Source organism: Solanum lycopersicum, chromosome 1, assembly GCF_036512215.1.
Source record: "Solanum lycopersicum chromosome 1, SLM_r2.1".
Lineage (NCBI taxonomy): Eukaryota > Viridiplantae > Streptophyta > Magnoliopsida > Solanales > Solanaceae > Solanum > Solanum lycopersicum.
The window spans coordinates 6,246,216-6,265,652 of record NC_090800.1 but is presented as its reverse complement, the minus strand read 5'-3'; the positions used below and the strand labels follow the sequence as shown (position 1 = coordinate 6,265,652).

The 19,437-nt window shown below is 24.8% G+C and overlaps 1 protein-coding gene and 1 non-coding gene across 4 annotated transcripts; one reads left to right on the top strand and one right to left on the bottom strand.

The window, feature by feature from the left end:
- The first annotated feature begins 7,983 nt into the window (after positions 1-7,983).
- LOC112939959 (U6 spliceosomal RNA) lies at positions 7,984-8,086 on the top strand. The gene has a single exon (XR_003245050.1). It is a non-coding gene; the product is annotated as a U6 spliceosomal RNA (small nuclear RNA).
- Positions 8,087-10,445: 2,359 nt separating this feature from the next.
- LOC112942198 (serine/threonine-protein phosphatase 7 long form homolog) lies at positions 10,446-12,830 on the bottom strand. 3 transcript variants are annotated; one of them, XM_069296859.1, is made up of 5 exons: positions 12,747-12,830; positions 11,824-12,617; positions 11,547-11,726; positions 10,931-11,356; positions 10,446-10,851 (listed from the first exon to the last, which is right to left on the bottom strand). In XM_069296859.1, exons 2-5 carry the CDS (start codon positions 12,613-12,615, stop codon positions 10,510-10,512), a joined length of 1,740 nt encoding a protein of 579 aa, XP_069152960.1. In that variant the 5' UTR covers positions 12,616-12,617; positions 12,747-12,830; the 3' UTR covers positions 10,446-10,509. The 3 variants fall into 3 exon arrangements, with proteins under 3 accessions (XP_069152960.1, XP_069152956.1, XP_069152962.1); XM_069296855.1 differs by lacking the exon at positions 12,747-12,830 and having other exon boundaries at positions 11,824-12,707; XM_069296861.1 differs by lacking the exon at positions 12,747-12,830 and having other exon boundaries at positions 12,522-12,605.
- Positions 12,831-19,437: the final 6,607 nt, after the last annotated feature.

The following is a 19,437-nucleotide window of genomic DNA, read 5'->3' as shown; positions in this document are numbered from 1 at the left end:
TTTGAAAAAAACCATAGAAATGTATATAATTTTTTCTATTAGTTTGCTTTGTTGGCAAATAATCATACACAAACAAGCACGCACGTTTTCAGTATTTTCCTTCTATGCTTCTTTTTTTTAGAAAAAAAAGGTTCAAATGTTTTTGTTTTTTTTTGGAAATTATACCTCATATTTAAATAATACAAACTGTAATTGTAAATTAAAATTATTATAAACTATAACTCTTATTTCCTTTACATTTCTTTCTTTCTAAAATCAACATGAGAATATGCTTTTATTCTCTTATTGGCTTACGGAGAAGAATATGCTGTCGCTAATTCCTCCAAGATGCTTTTTTTACCTCGCTCGAGGTTCGAAATGCACGTCCGGGTTAAAGTGTTCGATTAAATTTTAATTAATCATTGTAAAATTATTCGACGTGATAATTTAACATGATTTTTTTCCCCATATTTAAGTTTGAATTTGTGATCTTTAATTAAGAATGGAGTAATTTGATCACTGTACGCACAACAACTCATTTTGTTCGCTAAAAAAGCTTCTCACTTCTCATTGTGTTTCGTTTTGCTTCTTCTTTTTTTTTGGGAAGAGGCTCGAATATGCCATCAAACTTTTAGAAAAGACTCATTTATGACATCCGTTAAAAGTTTGGCTCATTGATGTCATTACCGTTAAAGTAAAGACTCATTCATGTCATTATTTTTAACATATTTAAAAAGTAATGGCATGAATGAGCCTTTATTTTAACGATAATAGTATAAATAAACCAAACTTTTAACTGATAACATAAATAAGTTTTTTCTGAAAGTTTAATGACATATTTAAGCTTTTTTCCTTTTTTTTTCAATGGAGTATTTATTTTTAATGCGATAAGGAGCGGAGCGTGGTACCATGGTTGGTTCTTTATCCTTATTCTTGGTGTTTGATTTTTTATAGAATAGTTAATTCGTTCATCTTAACATAAAGATCATGTCAAAATTAGCTAATATATTAAATTAAAGATGAAATAAAAGTAAACAAAAAAAATTGTGTATTGAAATTATATTGTTATGCTTATCTGGTATATCAAAAGACTCCTCAATATATAATGTATAAATGTCTCTGTTGGCTAAGTCAAATATTTTACGGAAGAATGTTATGTGAAACAAATATATATATATATATCCTCTAGCGGCAACTAAAAGTTGCCATAAATAACAAGTTTTGATAACAAAATTAATTTTTAGCGGCGATTAGAATTGTCACTTATTGTATTACATCATAATATTTAATTATCTTTTTTTACTATTTAGAGTGAGTAGTATTATATATATATATATATATATATATATATATATATATATATATTGAAATCCGAAATTTACAAAGTCAGTATTCAAACCTCAAATTTATAACAATATTTTTCATATTGTTAAAAATTTATATTTTTGTTGTGCAAGCCAATCTCCGATCAAAAAAGAATGCTTTTGCTCGATGAAGAATGATTTTGATCAGTATTTAATAAAATAATCGATCGAGAATTATGTTTAAAAGAGGAGAAGGGGCCAAGAAGATCTTCAAAGATAAAAAAGAAAATCAACCAAATCTTCCACACGCTTATTTTAGTGTAATAAGACTTGTGGATTATTTTCATATTCTTTGAATTTTTTCTCAAGAGATGAAAAATTGAATTTCATATGGGTGAGATAATTCTGATTATCTTTTGTTTCAATTCAAGTACAAATAATTTCAAGGTAATTTTTAAAGTAGTGTATAGTCAGAAATTTAATATTGATATTTACATGCGTAAATGTTTAGTCTTTATTCTCATGATAGCTCTTTTCTCCTTTTCAATAAATTTATAGTACGTAGTTCTCATGCCATTTTTATATAAAAAAAAACGTGGTACAAATGTAATTCTTGTGCTTTTTTTAAAAAAAAAAAAATCTGTACAAATGTAGTTCTTATACTTAGTAGCATATTAGTTAAGTTTTTTGTTTAGATAGATAAATTTCTAAAGTTAGCTTGGCGAAGAAATCTATACACATTTCTATTTTTTTAAAAAAAAATTTACCAATTAATAAATGGGATAATTATATATAATAGCAAACTAATAACTTAAATAAATGGAGTAGCTAGGGTTTGATTTAATTGTACTCCATAGCAAACGTTTGCCAAAATTTGTCAGTCACCTCTCTCTCAAAAATCTCGCTCGCCACTCTCCCATTCTCGCTCTAATCTCTCGCTCACTTTCTCACTTTTTATATAAACACAAGTGTATAAAAACTGTTTCTATTTGTATAAAGTAGAGAAAATTGTATAAAATACGTATATTTTTGTTTTCCTTTCTCCCCTCTTCCAGATCTCGCTCGCAACCCTCGTCTTTCTCACTTATACAAACAGAAGCGAAATGTGTAAATTGCGTATCTGTTTGTATAAAGCGTGAGAAAATTATATATACACATGCAAGTACATATATTTTCGTCCTACACACTTATAACCATACAATAAAAATACTCCCCTGCTCAGTTTCTTTTGTCTTTCTCTCTTTCTCGTTTTATACAAATTCAAATTGTATCTAATTTCTCTCTTTCTCGTTTTATACAATTCGATTCAATTGTATATTCCTGTCCAAGTCTTTTTATCTTTCTCTTTCTCATTTTATACAAATTCAAATTGTATATAATCGTTCTATACACTTATAATCATACAATTGGTTTTATACACTTCGTTTATACAATTCTCTGCCCAAGTGTCTTTCTCTTTCTCGTTTTATACAATTCACTACAACTGTATATGTATAGCGAATTATACAATTTCTATGTTTGCTATGAAGCGTAATTATGCAAACTTTGCTATAATATACAAATATAAATTTTTTATTTGCTATATGTGAAAATTGCCCAAAATAAATTATTAGCTATGATTTGTTATTTCCTTTTCAATTTTAATATGTTTCGTTATATGTGTAAGTTTAAATGTGTAAAGTTTTATGCTTGATTAGACTCTTTTATCATTGCAAAGTACCCTTTCTTATTTGATAATTGTTATAAACCAGTCGTTTGTTACAAGAATAAGGTAGAATATTTAGGATCAAAGTTGAAATTAGATTTATAGTTAATTTATTTGAGAAATAAATTTAGGTAGAATTGTAATTTTAAAATAACTTTGTCCGTAAATCAAACACTTCTTCAAGGACTATGATGGAAGCATGATATATTGATCCAATCTCCTTCTTTAAAAAGCATTTGAATATATATCTTTTGAATATCAAATATCTTTATATAAAATGACTACAAACCCAAGTTATTATTATGAATTTATGATCACTAAATCTACATCTTTTTCGTTAACACAACTTTGATTAAGTTGTTATATCAATTTCCAGACTTTTATTTTCTTTTTTTATAGTACATATTTTTATTATATTAGTTTTTTATGATTTTATTTAAACATGACATGTTATTCTTTTCTTCCATTTGTAATCTTCCCCTAATTGCTACTTTCGATTCTAAAATTTTCTTCTCTTGGACTGAAAATCACTAAAATTCTTTAAATTCTTTTGAGACCAAATGTGTCTCTTATTATGTAAAAATAAAAATTACTTCTAAATATGTTAACCAAATAACGGTTATTAATTTTTAATAATTAAATTATTTATGAACAAAATATACATAACAAAAAGGACAGGCTCACATTTTTTTTCCTGTGAAAGAATTTTTCCTCGAAAACTATGTGACACTTTCATTAGAATCCTGTTTTTTTATATGCATATGTTCTTATAAGTTTATTAATTGATTTTTATATTTTACATATATATATCTTAAATTTATATTTATAATTGCAATATTTATCAATTAAATAAATTTACAAATATCACGTATAGCGCGTATAATTTCATTACTTCTAAAAAAGTTAGATATAAATAAATCTAATAAAGAAGCAAATAAATTAAAGTTGATTAATGGCTCATATGTAAGAAATATCAGCTATAGCAGAACCTAGAATTTAAATCAATTCAAGCCCAATTCAATGCATTTGAGAGTCCTAAAAATGACTTATTTTTCGAAGTACTTTTTTAAACGATTTTAAAAAGTGCTTATGAAAAAATAATTTGTAAATTGCTAATTCTTTTAAAAAGTGTTTTTTCATAAGTAAATTGTGTTTGGCTAATATCTAAAAAAAAATATTTTTGAGAGTCAAATTACGAAAAACAATAACCATTAACATACTATTATATTAAGATCATTTTATAGAGATAAACCATTTTCAATATATGTAATAAAAAAAAAAGTGAATGAAACTTTTACTTTTATTGAAAGGGAAAATAGATAAATTAATCACAATTTCTAATATTATTATTAAAAACATCTACATTTAAATATACTTATTGAAATATCAATATGTCAATATCTTAGAAAACATATTGTATCCTGATATAGCTAATTTCTTTCCTTTTATTTCTCAAATCAGGCTCAAATTAGATCCTTTTTTTACTCCATCTTCCCGTAAAAAAATAAAAAAGGAAAAAATTTCAAACTGAAACCGATAATCTGAATTGAAAAAATGTATTGATTTAGCTATTTCGAAATAATTTTGGTTTTTTTTAATAATCACTTCTTATCATTTTGTGATTTTTTTCTTAATGGTTTGACCAATAACCAATAGTAAAATAATAAATTATATTTATAACATTCAGTATATAAAGTCCTTGATTTAGGCTTTAATTTTATACTTTTAACTAGTGTACTTAGCCGCGCTTCGCGCGGTTATAAAAAAGATAAAAATAAAATTACACATAAATATAAATAATTACTTTAATAAAAAAAAAATTTTGTTAATCACATAATTTTTATAGAAGAGAAACTATGAAAAATATTTAGATTGAATATGAAATTTATTAAGAAATCAATGTATGTGAACTTTGAAAAGTTAAATATTAAAAATAAATTTTATAGAGAAAAAGGGAAGGTAATAACTAATAAGAATTGGGTAATATTAGAACTACTTAAATGTAAACTTGTGATCATTTTTTTTTTTTATTTGAGATTTTCTTAGTATAATTTATATATATTTATGTAAACTTTAAATATAATCATTCTTTTATGCTTATTTGTAATTTTATAAATTATATACTTAGTATAGTTTTTCGGCACATGTATAACTCGGATTGCTATTAATAGTTAGTATTCATGATTATATAGTTAGCCAACACTATTATAAATCATTATCCACAATTACTATTACTTGTCCTCGTCATGACCCAATCATCACATGTTTTAATTATTTTTATTGTATCATATTAGATTAATTTAATATTTATATTAATAACTTTTTAATAATTAAATTTTAAATAAAGAAAAGTTTAAAAATCTTAATTAGTTAAATTTCATACTTATTATTATTATTATCATCATCATTATACTTAGGTTTAGATATCCAATTATTTTTGGGACAACTTATATTGGGAAAAAATGTAAAATTTAAAAATAACATAAAAGAGAACAAAAGAGAGAATTAACTATGAAAAAAAGATTCAAGAAAATGACACATACACAATTCCTATTTTTTTAAAAAAATTTGTTTGGCTTAAACACAAAATATTAAAAAATATATTTCACATTTTAAATAAATATTACATTTAACATAATAAATCCCTAAGAATAAAAAGTCACAGTAACTAAGAGGATTAATAATGTGACTTTGAACTTTTGTAACATAATAAGTGTAATATTTGTACATTATTACACTAATAAAAACATTAACTATAGAAAATGAAAACAAACAAATTAGAGTTATTGAGACAAATATTTTATTATAAGTAAATAGAAAGGTAGGAAACCAACTAAATTTTTAAAATTATAAATTAATCGTAATTTTGAAATAACTTTAGAACTCCTGAAAAATAACAAATATGAAAACATAAAGACTTATTAATAAACAACTTGAAATATTTTAAGAAAAACAACAAAAATGAAAAATTTAAGAATTGTAATTTTACATATTAATAAATAATTTATTTTTGATAAAACCATATGTATTTTAAAAATAATAAATTAACTTTACATTCTTACGTTCTATCATTTTTGTTAATAAAAATTGTTTCATCGGATTATGAAAGTATATGCACATATTTCTTTAAGTATCATATCGATTTCTACTTCTATGTTTTAAAATATTATAAGTCACAAACACAATAAACTAATATTATCAATAAAAAAGTGAGAGATTAATTTATCTAAACAAATAATTATTTTTGAAGAATGTTATCATTATATATAGTTAAATTATCTAAGAATCATAAAGAGGTCTAAGGAGAATAAATTAGATCTTTTTTTATCAAAAAAATTCAAGATTTCTATCTTCATGAACATAAACAAATAATATTAAATGTATGATTCAACAAAGAAAGAGTTGTAATTATATTAGACATATCAAATTATTTTTCCTTGTAAACTCAAATTATGCAAGAATGTCTAACCATTTTCACTATAGATATATCTTCTATAATCGGCAAATCTGATGAAATAAGTTAAAAAATTATCTACCAAAAGAAGAAAAAGATAAAGAATAAGGAGAAAATTACATTTAAACACATATAATCATTTTTGACAAAATATAAATAATTCAAAAGGAAATAATATAATAGAAACATCACTTCTTAAGGACCTAAAAAAATAAAGAATAATCACTATATAGCTCAAAATCCATTAATCTCCATCTCTGAATGTTCTCATTTTATCCTATATACAAGAGTCAAGAAAAATAATAACAAATAAATTATTAGTCCTAAAATGAATCTCAAAGTTAACAAAATAAAATATTATATCTCATAAAGAATAAGAAAAAATTACATTTAATCATAAATTCTCCTACATAATCATTTTGGACAAATAATCAATATATTTAACTCAAAATCCACTAATCTTCATCGCTTGATGTTATCATTTCATCCTATATACAAGAGTCAAGAAAAATGATAACAAATACATTATTAGTCATAAAATAAATCTCAAAGATAACAAAACAAAATAATTTATCTAGAAGAAATAAAAATATGATGACATATTAGCTTTACTTGCTAATTAAAAGTAATATATGAAATAATATTTGAAAAAATAATGCACCTCAAAGCTTACAAATATTGTAACATTTCTTCCACTAATTCTCTACCAAAGATGACTATAAAATAACAAACAATTTTAGTGTGATTTTATAGTGTTAATGTAACCTTTCACATTAAATAATTAGAAGTTATGAATATAAAAGGTTTAAGAGGTTATGAATATGAAAGGTTTGAGGATTATGAATATTATTAATACTAATTTAAGAATAGAATTTATATAATTAAAAAGGTATAAGCTTATTAAAAAAATAATTAAAAAAATAAGAAAAAATGTCAAATAAAAAAAATGAATGGAGGTCATAGAGAGGTGCCACATCACCTCCTCTATGATCCTCATTTATATATATATATAGATTTTGATAGTCTCAAACTCTCGGTTATTCTACAATATGTCAGCGTTTGCTTTTGAGCAAAATGCAATCTGTCAACTCATATGCATGATCCATTTTGTTTGTCGCCTCGCTCGTTTCTAAGTGATTTTAAAAAAAAAAAAAAGTGTGTAAAATTTCAACGATTAAACCGATAACAATCAATAACCGATAAATCAATATCTCGATGATTCTATAAAAAATTTAGCATATTGATAAATTTATAACCGTTAAATCAAATTGATAAACTTCCAAATCAAACTGATCAACACCGACACTAATTTCAATACCAAATGGTACAAGTTAAATATGGGCCTGACTAGTGGCCCTTTTGGGGGGCAAATTCTAGATTCTAGGCTTAGTTGGGCTCTATAAACATAAAAGCAAAAGCAAAAACATGTACCTAAGTCCAGGCCCATGCCATGGGAAAAACTCAATGTGCTACTTTTCCCTCATCGTCTGCAGAGAGAAGTTTTGCTGTGTTTATATACTGGAAAGTGATGTGTTATGCATGTCCCTTCGGGGACATCCGATAAAATTGGAACGATACAGAGAAGATTAGCATGGCCCCTGCGCAAGGATGACACGCACAAATCGAGAAATGGTCCAATTTTTTTTTCCCACAAAATCCGTAACTTTTACCTGCTTTCTTTCACAAAATCCATAATTTTTTGCTTCTTATGGACAAATATGACACGCACAAATCTAGAATTGGTCCAAAAAAAATATCTCATAAAATTCATAACTTTTTTTTGGTTTCTGATGGGTATGTATATGAACATTAGAATTAGAATTTGAAGTTTATATCTGATGGGTATATATAAATTATTGATTGAAACCTGATTAATTCAAAAAACTATCTCGAAAATATAAACTTCAAATTCTAATTTTAATTTTCATATACATACCCATCAGAAACCAAAAAAAGTTATGAATTTTGTGAGATATTTTTTTTGGACTAATTCTCGATTTGTGAGTGTCATATTTGTCCATAAGAAAGCAAAAAATTATGGATTTTATAAAAAAAAAAAGGCATAAAAAAAGTTATGAATTTTGTGAATATATATATATATATATATATATATATATATATATATTTGAATTATTTACCCTAAAAATTGGTAAGGATATTTTTTAGAGTGACGTGAGTTTTAAGAGAAAAATGTTTTCCATACCTTAAAACTAACAACACATCGCGCGTGTATATATATATACTAGTGAGGAAGAGCTTGTGCCCTGCACGGGTCCAATGTTTATTTATAAATTAATTTTATTCCACATTAATTAACTTTAAATAAGTTGTATATATGAGTCCAAAACTCAAAGGATATAAAAATTTTACAAAAATTACAAAATGGTATATAAAATTTTATATTAATCAAAACGGTAAAATCGCTGCAGGTGCAGCGACTTACAAAGTAAAATCGCTGCTGAGGGAGGCAGCGATTTTGCAATTTTTTTTTTAATAAAAAAATGAAATCCGTAACTTTTTCCTGCTTTCTTTCACAAAATCCATAATTTTTTGCTTCTTATGGACAAATATGACACGCACAAATCTAGAATTGGTCCAAAAAAAATATCTCATAAAATTCATAACTTTTTTTTGGTTTCTGATGGGTATGTATATGAACATTAGAATTAGAATTTGAAGTTTATATCTGATGGGTATATATAAATTATTGATTGAAACCTGATTAATTCAAAAAACTATCTCGAAAATATAAACTTCAAATTCTAATTTTAATTTTCATATACATACCCATCAGAAACCAAAAAAAGTTATGAATTTTGTGAGATATTTTTTTTGGACTAATTCTCGATTTGTGAGTGTCATATTTGTCCATAAGAAAGCAAAAAATTATGGATTTTATAAAAAAAAAAAGGCATAAAAAAAGTTATGAATTTTGTGAATATATATATATATATATATATATATTTGAATTATTTACCCTAAAAATTGGTAAGGATATTTTTTAGAGTGACGTGAGTTTTAAGAGAAAAATGTTTTCCATACCTTAAAACTAACAACACATCGCGCGTGTATATATATATACTAGTGAGGAAGAGCTTGTGCCCTGCACGGGTCCAATGTTTATTTATAAATTAATTTTATTCCACATTAATTAACTTTAAATAAGTTGTATATATGAGTCCAAAACTCAAAGGATATAAAAATTTTACAAAAATTACAAAATGGTATATAAAATTTTATATTAATCAAAACGGTAAAATCGCTGCAGGTGCAGCGACTTACAAAGTAAAATCGCTGCTGAGGGAGGCAGCGATTTTGCAATTTTTTTTTTAATAAAAAAATGAAATCGCTGCCCAAGCAGTGATTTCAAAAATTTTCTTCTTACAAATCGCTGCCCTGGCAGCGATTTAACATTATTTTTTATTTATATATATATATTTTTAAAATAAGCTATATCGCTGTCAGTGCAACGATTTATAAAGGAATTTTTTTTTTATAAATCGCTACTAGGGCAGCGATTTATTTAAAATTTTTTTTTTTATTAAATCGCTGCACTAAGCAATTTTTTAAATGAAAAAAAAAATTAAAAATGTTAAAACAACGATTTTATATATAAAAAAAATTATAATATTTTTTAAAATTTATGTATATAACTTATAAAAAAATATACATTATTTTAAAAAAATTAAAAATAAGTAAAGTAATAAATATATTTTCTTTCTAAAAAAAGATATTATATTGAATTTAAATTTAAATAATATTTGAATTCAAATAATTAATTTTTTTTAAATAAAAAATTAAAGGAGAAAAATTATTGAATTTTTTTTAAAAACAAAATTATATATATATATATATATATATATATATATATATATATATATATATATATATATATATATATATATAAAGTTAAAGAGGATCACATGACAATTGTAAAATTTGTTTTTTTATCGTAAATAGTTGAAGAAAATGTTCACATGTAAATAGTACATAAGACTTTCAATTCAATAAATTGGACTTATCCTTCATATTCATATTACTTTCAATCTTCCAATCTACCAACAATCTTAGTTAAATAAAGTCATTTGAATATAATGGGAGAGTCTAGTGTTAGAGGGCCCTGTAGAAAAATCAGCTGTTTCACCAGTGGTCCTTCTACCTCGACGAGCACCCTCTCTCGGTGTTGTTTGTCGTGATCGGCGAGATACTCGTACTGGTGGTGGTTCATCGTATTGAGTGGGAGGATTGTAATCAGGATCAAAGCTCAATCGCGTTCCCTGAGAGGCCGCATTCATTGACTCCATTGAAATACGAGCGACTTCCGCTGCATATTGTCTCATTTCATTAGATTGATTTTCATCATTTTCAATCATCCGAGCTCGACGATACTGCATTTCATGACCCCTAGCCTATAATGAATAAACAAATATTAATAAAAAAAATATTAAAGATTAACATAATAATTTAAAATTTATGTAATATACATACTAATGCCTCATGTCTTCCTGCCATGTGTTGATACTCTTTTTGTACAACATGTTGTGGATTTCCAATGACCATGCGGGTATGCCTCATGTACCAACGAAAGTAATCTGTTTGATCACTTACAAATGGAGGTCGAAATATACGATTTTGACGTTGTTCCCATAAATATTGTGTATAGTTAAATGCATCTATATCTTCTTGTTTTATTTTGGATCGTTTATCACGCTTAAAATGATATTCGGAAAATTGGATACACGGTCCAAGAATATGTTGTAAATAACCGAACTGTCTCACAACACGATCAACCATGTGCCACTCACGATAAATTCCATAAATCAGTGGCACCTGTGCCATCCAGACACGTTGTCCTGACCGACACCACTCAGGCAATCCATTAATAACATCTTCCGAATAAGGCTGCCAAATAAACTATAAAAAAATAATTAAGTAAGATAATTATAAAAACAACATTGGCAGAAAAAAAATATTTACGTGAAAATGAACAATCTTACAAAATAATTTTTTTGTACCATTGTGTCATTTAAAGATCTACCAAATATATACTTATTTAAAATAAAATAAAATATGAAAAGTTTAAGATACTAATAATATTAAATACCTGTTCATCAGTTAGATTATCAAGTACATCCCTAATCACACCGATTACAGTTCGTGCCTCATTTTGATGATTTCTACGTCCCGTCCATTTACGTGCAAGCGCAGTTGAAGCCTCAAATTGATTGGTTCTTAGAGGCTTTGGCAATGGTTGCAGGGGAATAATTCTTTCCCATGCCCAAATCTACAATAAATAAATTCACCATTACTTATAATGCACTTAAATTTAAAAGTGCATATTACTAGTATATAAAAAATATTTAATTAAAAAATATGTATACCTGCACTAAAGAGAGAAATTCACAAACTTCATTTGATTTTTTCATTGACGCACGGCATAAACAATTATACAAATATGATAATGCGGCCGATCCCCATGCTTGAGTTGACATTAAATCTAAATTTCTCATGTCAATCAAAATGTCCAAATTAATCTTATTATTAGATTTATCCGGAAATATTGATCCACCACATAACCATAATAAATATAATCTAAATCTTTGTTGAACTTCATGCTCAGTTGAGTTATCATTAATAACTTCCAAACCTTCGATATACTCAATCAATTTATATGTTAACAATCTACTAACACCAGAAAAACAACTAGTATCGGGTAACCATCCTGTTAATTGAAAAATCATTTCTTGTCTACCTATAATCCCTAAAGAATCAGCTCCATTTAAAACTATAGGACTACCATCTACTACCATTCCGAATAAAATTTCAATATCTTGTAAAGTTATGGTAGCCTCGCCAGTTCGCATGTGAAAAGTATGAGTTTCCGGACGCCACCTTTCAATTAAAGCAGAAATTAATCCGGAGTCATACGACACACATTCAACATCAAGAATTCCTTTAAATTTACAATTTTTAAAATATTGAAGGATGCGAGAATGTAATGGATGATATTTTAAATGTTGCCAAAATTCAATATCACCACGAAGCGTATAACAGCAACATCTCTCTTCTTTTATGCTACCATTCCAAATTCCTTCGGAACGATGATGAACTTGAATTTTTAATACATCATGCTCTACTGGACCAGGATGAACGTATAAATTTGACGGATGCATATCTATACACAAAAAATAAAAAGAAAAATTAACATTAATATAAGTATCAAACGATTGAATATATCAACAATATCATATAAAAGTATAAAATTAATTAAAATAAATTAAAAATAAAATAAATTTAAACTCACCTTATAAAGAAAATGCTTTTAAAAACTTTAGAAAATTTGAAGAATAACAAGAATTTTAAAATTGTGAAAAATTGAAAGTAGATTGGAAGATTGAAAGATTGAAAGTACCAATTTATAGAATTGAAAGTATTATGTACTATTTACATGTGAGTATTTTCTTCAAAATTTACAATAAAAACAAAGGGTCTACTATTGTCATGTGATTCTCTTTAACTTTATATATATATATATATATATATATATATATATATATATATATATATATATATATATATATATATATCATTTTGTTTTTAAAAAAAAATTCAATAATTTTTCTCCTTTAATTTTTTATTTAAAAAAATTAATTATTTGAATTCAAATATTATTTAAATTTAAATTCAATATAATATCTTTTTTTAGAAAGAAAATATATTTATTACTTTACTTATTTTTAATTTTTTTAAAAATAATGTATATTTTCTTATAAGTTATATACATAAATTTTAAAAAATATTATAATTTTATTTTATATATAAAATCGCTGTTTTAACATTTTTAAAACTTTTTTTATTTAAAAAATTGCCTATTGCAGCGATTTAATAAAAAAAAATTTAAAAATAAATCGCTGCTAGTGCAGCGATTTATATCAATTTTTTTTGTTTTTTGTTTATATATCGCTGCACTGGCAACGATTTTTTTTTAAAAAAAAATTCCTTTATAAATCGCTGCACTGGCAGCGATATAGCTTATTTTAAAAAAATAAAATAAAAATAAAAAATAATGTGAAATCGCTATCAGGGCAGCGATTTGTAAGAAGAAAATTTTTGAAATTGCTGCCCAAATAAATTTGCAAAATCGCTGCCTCAGCACTGATTTTACTTTGTAAGTCGCTGCACCTGGAACGATTTTACCGTTTTGGTTAATATAAAATTTTATATACCGTTTTGAAATTTTTATAAAAAATTTATACCCTTTGAATTTCGGACTCGTATTTATAGGGAAGTAAACGTTCTGTAAAATGAACATTTGATAAATATTATTACTTTTAATAATTCTAAAGTAATTTTGATTAAATAATTTTTAATTTTTTTATTAAAATAAATTATAAATATTTGTGATTGAAGTAAATCATCTCGCTCTTCTTTTTATCTATAGACTAGATATCAGGTGTTCTTGCTAACGCAGGCTCAACGTATGTTAGTTTGTTTTCTTCCAATTTATGTGACACAAATGAAATTTGACAAACTGAACTAAATTTTTTATGTGTGTTTTTTTCAAAAATATTTTAAATTATTAATTTATGTACCTTTTGTGTCATTTTCAAATAATATATGTTACTATATTTGTTTTATTTTATATGATACAAGTGATTTTAGGAAAGTCAACGAAATTTCTTATATGATTCTCACATATTTTTAGTTGTCATTTTACTATGATTCATAGTACTTTTTAGTTCTTACATTATTTTCAAACAATATATGCAATTTTTTTCCACATAAAACTAAGGGAATCAACCAAATTTCATTATGTTTTTAACTATATTTTTCTAAAAATATTTTAAATTGTTACATTGCGTTTTAAAGCTTTTTTAAATGCAATTTTTTAAATATGTAACAAATTAGAAACTAAAATAATGAATTAAAGTTTTCAAATCATTATATTTCTATATTAGAATGTTCAAATCTTTAAAACTACACATATATACACAAATTAATAGAAGGAAGCCAAACGATTTTTTAAAAAAAAAATATTTATGAGAGCTCATTTTAATAGTAAGGAATATATATTTCATTTTTAATATTTGAATCCCTCCTTTTAGATTTATATAAACTTTTTTTTTATTTTGTTTCAAAAAGAAAATAACATCTGAGTTTTAATTTTTTCTATAAAGCATATTTAAGATCACAAAATTAAAAAATATTTCAATATACAAAAGTTATATATACATATAAATTTTCATTTTAATTTTGATTGATTCCACCATATATTATACTTGATATATAATTATTAAGAGCTAAGCGTAATCATTATTTATTTAATTTCATATAATAAATGGATATCACATAACTCTTGAGAAAATGAAGAAATAAAGAAAATGAGGTAATACTATTAATAATCACTAAAGAGGTTTCTACAACTATTTAATTTTCTTGGTATCATTCGTGGTAGATTTTTGTTTGCATAAAATTACATTTTTACCTTCGATCATTATTCACATCATATATAGAAAAATGTTTCTAGAATTATTTATTCTTGATAAATTTTTGTTAGAATGAAATTACATTCTATTCTTAGTCATCTTTAATTAAAAATATCATCATATTCATTTTTATTTGTCAAGTTACTTTTTTAACATCTTTTTCATTAATTTCAATCTAATATATATTATTAATTTTATCACACTTGTTTATTTTCAAGTATAATATTAGAGTAAAAATAATGATCGAAATAATTAATTCATGATAAATTTTTATATAAAAGTGGGCATTTTTTACAAGCATAATGAATAGAAAAAAATATCAAGAATAATTTAAAGTGATAGTAAAATAGAGTAATAATAAAATACATGTCACAATAACTCACAAAAAAAAAGTGAAGTAATAACAAAATAAATTAATGGTAATAATAATAACTTAAGATGTTTCTAGAACTATTTAATTTTTTTTGTTATCATTTTTGATAGATTTTTGTTAGCGTGAAGTTACATTTTTGCCTCTAATCATTATTCATTTTATATATATAGAAAGATGTTTCTAGAATTATTAATTATCTTTCTTAATAGATTTTTGTTATCATGAAATTATATTTTTGCCCTTGATCGTCCTTCCACTTCACTCTTCCATATAATAGAAATATAGAATCTTATATGAGTGGACATTATCCTGTATTTTTCTAAAATTTTTTTTTGAAGTACAGTATTAAAAATTATACATTTTATTTTCTTCACTTAAAACTTAATCAACATATGTGAAAATCACTGTTCATTCATATAACATTTGGGTAATTTTTCTTGTAAATTATGAAAGTTATGTCAAAAATATTGTTGCATTACTACACCAATTTTTAAATTAGATCTCTATGTATAGTTTGTCTTTTAATCAAGTGGCCTTTGAGTATATATTTAGTTATTTTGAGGTATTAATAAAAATATATTTTAATTTAAGTCTTTAAAATTTTATTAGTACAAAAATACTTTTGTCTAATTTTAAATATTATTTAAGTATATATCATATAGTATTCATTCTTAAAAAATTAGAATAATTTAAAGGGATAATATACGAGTACCTCCTCAACTTATGTCCGAAATCTCAGAGACACACTTATACAATACTAAGGTCCTATTACCCTCTAAACTTATTTTGTTAATAATTTTCTACCCTTTTCAGCCTACATGACACTATTTTGTAGGCCCAACGATGGTTAATTTTTTTTAAAGCTAGTGCCACGTAGGCCGAAAAGGAGTAGAAAATTAGTTATAAAATAAGTTCAGGGGGGTAAAAGGACCTTAGCATAGTATAAGTGTGTCTTTGAGATTTTGGACATAAATTGAGGGAGTACTTGTACATTTTCTCTAATTTAAATATTGATTGCACTTAAAAATATTTCATCATGCTAGTCTTTTACATTTCTTTTATCGTTTTATTAAAAAATACCTTAAAGAATATTTATTTATTGAACTTCCAATAACATTGTGGAAATTTTCGTGATACACTGATTTTTTTCTCACTTTGGGGGGCTTTTTAAAATTTATTTTTATTACTGTGGATAATTTTATCCTATTATTAATATTTTTGCATATAATAATTATTTTATGTTAATTACTATTATTACTGTATAGAAGAGTGATGAATTAGGACGATCAAGGCTATTTTGTACTTTTTCTAATCCAAGGTCAAATTCGATATTTTTGTTCAAAGATAAATTTTGAAATTAGTTTTTCTTGACCTTTCTAGAAGACTCCGTTGCTTCATCTCTTTGTTTTAACAATGGAGAATTTCAAGAAAACTTCTCCTACAGTCAAAACTTAAAAGAACAAGTAATAATAAGTACTATATATTTTTTTTAATTATAGATAAAATAATAATTGTATAATTAATGATTAAAATGAAAATCTAGAAGAATCTATACATGTCTTAACTTTTGTTATGGACCCATAAGGATATTATTGTAACTTTGTTTAATGAAGAATTTCTATTACTTAACTTCTTACAAATAATAATAAATGCTAAGCTTGTTTTGACATATTTTAGAAAGAAAATTTGAATTAATTAAAGTAAAATGTGATTAAATAGTTAATATTTTGTTCCTATAAATACTTTAAAGAAATATTACGTAAACATATTTTTAATATTATGTTACGTAATATGACCACTAAATTCGTATTTTAATTATTAAAATAGTCTTTAAAATGATGTATCAATATTTTTTAATTAATTTGAAGAAAATTCAAATTCGTGACTAAAATAATGAAAAATGTTTGACTATCAAGAAATCAATAATTTAATAATGTATTCATCGAAAGATTAAAAAATATAAAGTTTCACTTTTATATTTTCTTAATATCAAATATGATAAACTATTTAATAGAGAAAATTTTACAATGAGAACATTTAACATTCAAATTCTAATAAATATTAAAATTCAAACTAAAGAAAATCAGTAGTTAAAAAAATAAATAACAGAAGAATAACAAAATAAAATAGAAAAAAACTTTGTTTAGAAATATAGAGGAAGAAATAAACTAAAAAAATAAATGAATTAGGAAAAAACAACCAGAAAAAAAGTATATTGGTTATTTTTGGGGGTAAGCTTCAGAGTTTTCTTAATGGCATGATCTCAAGTGTAGTATCAGAATAAAAATTAATTTAATGTAATTTAGAATATAACATTACGATAATTGTTATTGTTTATAGAAATAAAGTTTCTTTCATGATTGCCTTTATTGATGTGGAGTCAAAAAATATTTTCTTAGCAAATACTTCCAATATTTAGAATATCACATTACGATAATTGTTATTTTATATAGTAATAAAGTTGCTTTCTCGATTGTTTTTATTGTTGTGAAGTTAGAAATCAATTTTTTTAAGTATTTCTATTTATCGAAGACAATAATAAAATGAATCAGAAAATTTATCGACAAAGTCAAATACAAACACAGTAGAACGTTTAACATTCAAATCCTAATGAATATTAAAATTCAAACTACAAAAAATCAGTTGTTAAAAATAAAGAAGAACAATAAAAGATTAAAAAAAAACTTTCTTTAGAAATATAGAGGAAGAAAAAAACTAAAAAATAACCTGAAAAAAAAATTGGTTATTTTTGGGGGTAAGCTATAGAGTTTTCTTCACAGCATGATATTAAGTGTAGTATCAAAAAAATTAATTACTGTAATTTAGAGAGAACATGATCAAATAAACCTCTAATCTATTATCGAAATTTCAACTACACACTCATATTTTAAAGAAGTCCTATTACCCCATTATACTATTTTAAAATGAAATTATTTGCTCCTAAATGGTGAGATACCAAAGAGTGTGTAGTTCACTCTCTTAGTGAATGTGAATTACAAAAAAAATTAGTAATAATTTTTTTTATTTTAGGGTAGCTTTTTTTTTTTAAAAAAAAAATAATAATTAAATTATGTTTCCTTTTATTTTAGGGATAATGTTCAGGTACCCCCTCAACATATGCCCAAAATCACAGAGACACACTTATACTATAATAAGGTCCTATTAACCCCCTGAACTTATTTTATAAGTAGTTTTCTACCCCTTTTCAGCCTACGTGGCACTAGTTTGAAAAAAAAAGTCAACCATCATTGGACTCACAAGATAGTGTCACGTAAGCCAAAAAGGGGCAGAAAATTATTTAAAAAAATAAGTTTAGGGGGGTAATAGGACCTTAGTATAGTATAAGTGTGTCTCTGAGATTTCGAGCATAGGTTGAGGGGGTACTTTTGCATTATCCCTTTATTTTATTTTGAACTTTTTACGCTCTTTCTCTTCTTTCTTTGGCAGAGAAACAACATTGCCCGCAGCAGGCAACAACACCGGTGATGACGACATTTCGATCAATCATACGAGCTTTGCTCCTCCAACTCCAGGAGCCCGCCTCAATGACCTTCTATCACTAAGCCTCTCACCTTCAAATTCACACTCCTCACAGGAGTTCAACCAAAAATCCACAAGAAATAACCTTTGTTAATCTACCATGTAAAAACACATCCATCAATCGACAGTTCCGCTGAGAACCACCATCGCCACTTTCTCTGTTTTTCTCCATAGCTTCAAGATATTCAAAGTTGGAGATGCAGATCTAACCTCAAGCAGAAAATTTAAAAATTCAGATGTTCATCTTTTTTCAAATTCGAAAAGACTCTGACTACTAAATCTACAATTAAAAGATCTACATGAACTTTCAATTGTATAAAGAAAAATAAATAAAATCTTTATATATAAAGATTCCTAACCAAACAAACTAAATTAAAAAAAGAACTTTTGGGCATTCAATTATTATTGATTTTGAGCGAAAATTTCATCAATATGAGAGCATTCAATTATTATTGATTGATTTTGAAAGAAAATTTTATAAATATGAGAGGAATGTTAGGTCCGGAAATAAGCAGGTGTAAACGCGGAAGCTAGCAAATCAAACCTCGAAAGACCACGAGTAAGAAGACAACGAGAAATATACAAAAAACACAAAG

Bases quoted from the DNA above. Each gene is read 5' to 3' on its own strand.
- LOC112942198 (XM_069296859.1), bottom strand. From the start codon at position 12,615: ATGCATCCGTCAAATTTATACGTTCATCCTGGTCCAGTAGAGCATGAT. The intron at 11,727-11,823 runs GTATACATATTT...TATTTATTGTAG, and splicing joins AATTTCTCTCTTTAGTGCAG to ATTTGGGCATGGGAAAGAAT. The intron at 10,852-10,930 runs GTATGTATATTA...TATTCATTATAG, and splicing joins CAGGAAGACATGAGGCATTA to GCTAGGGGTCATGAAATGCA.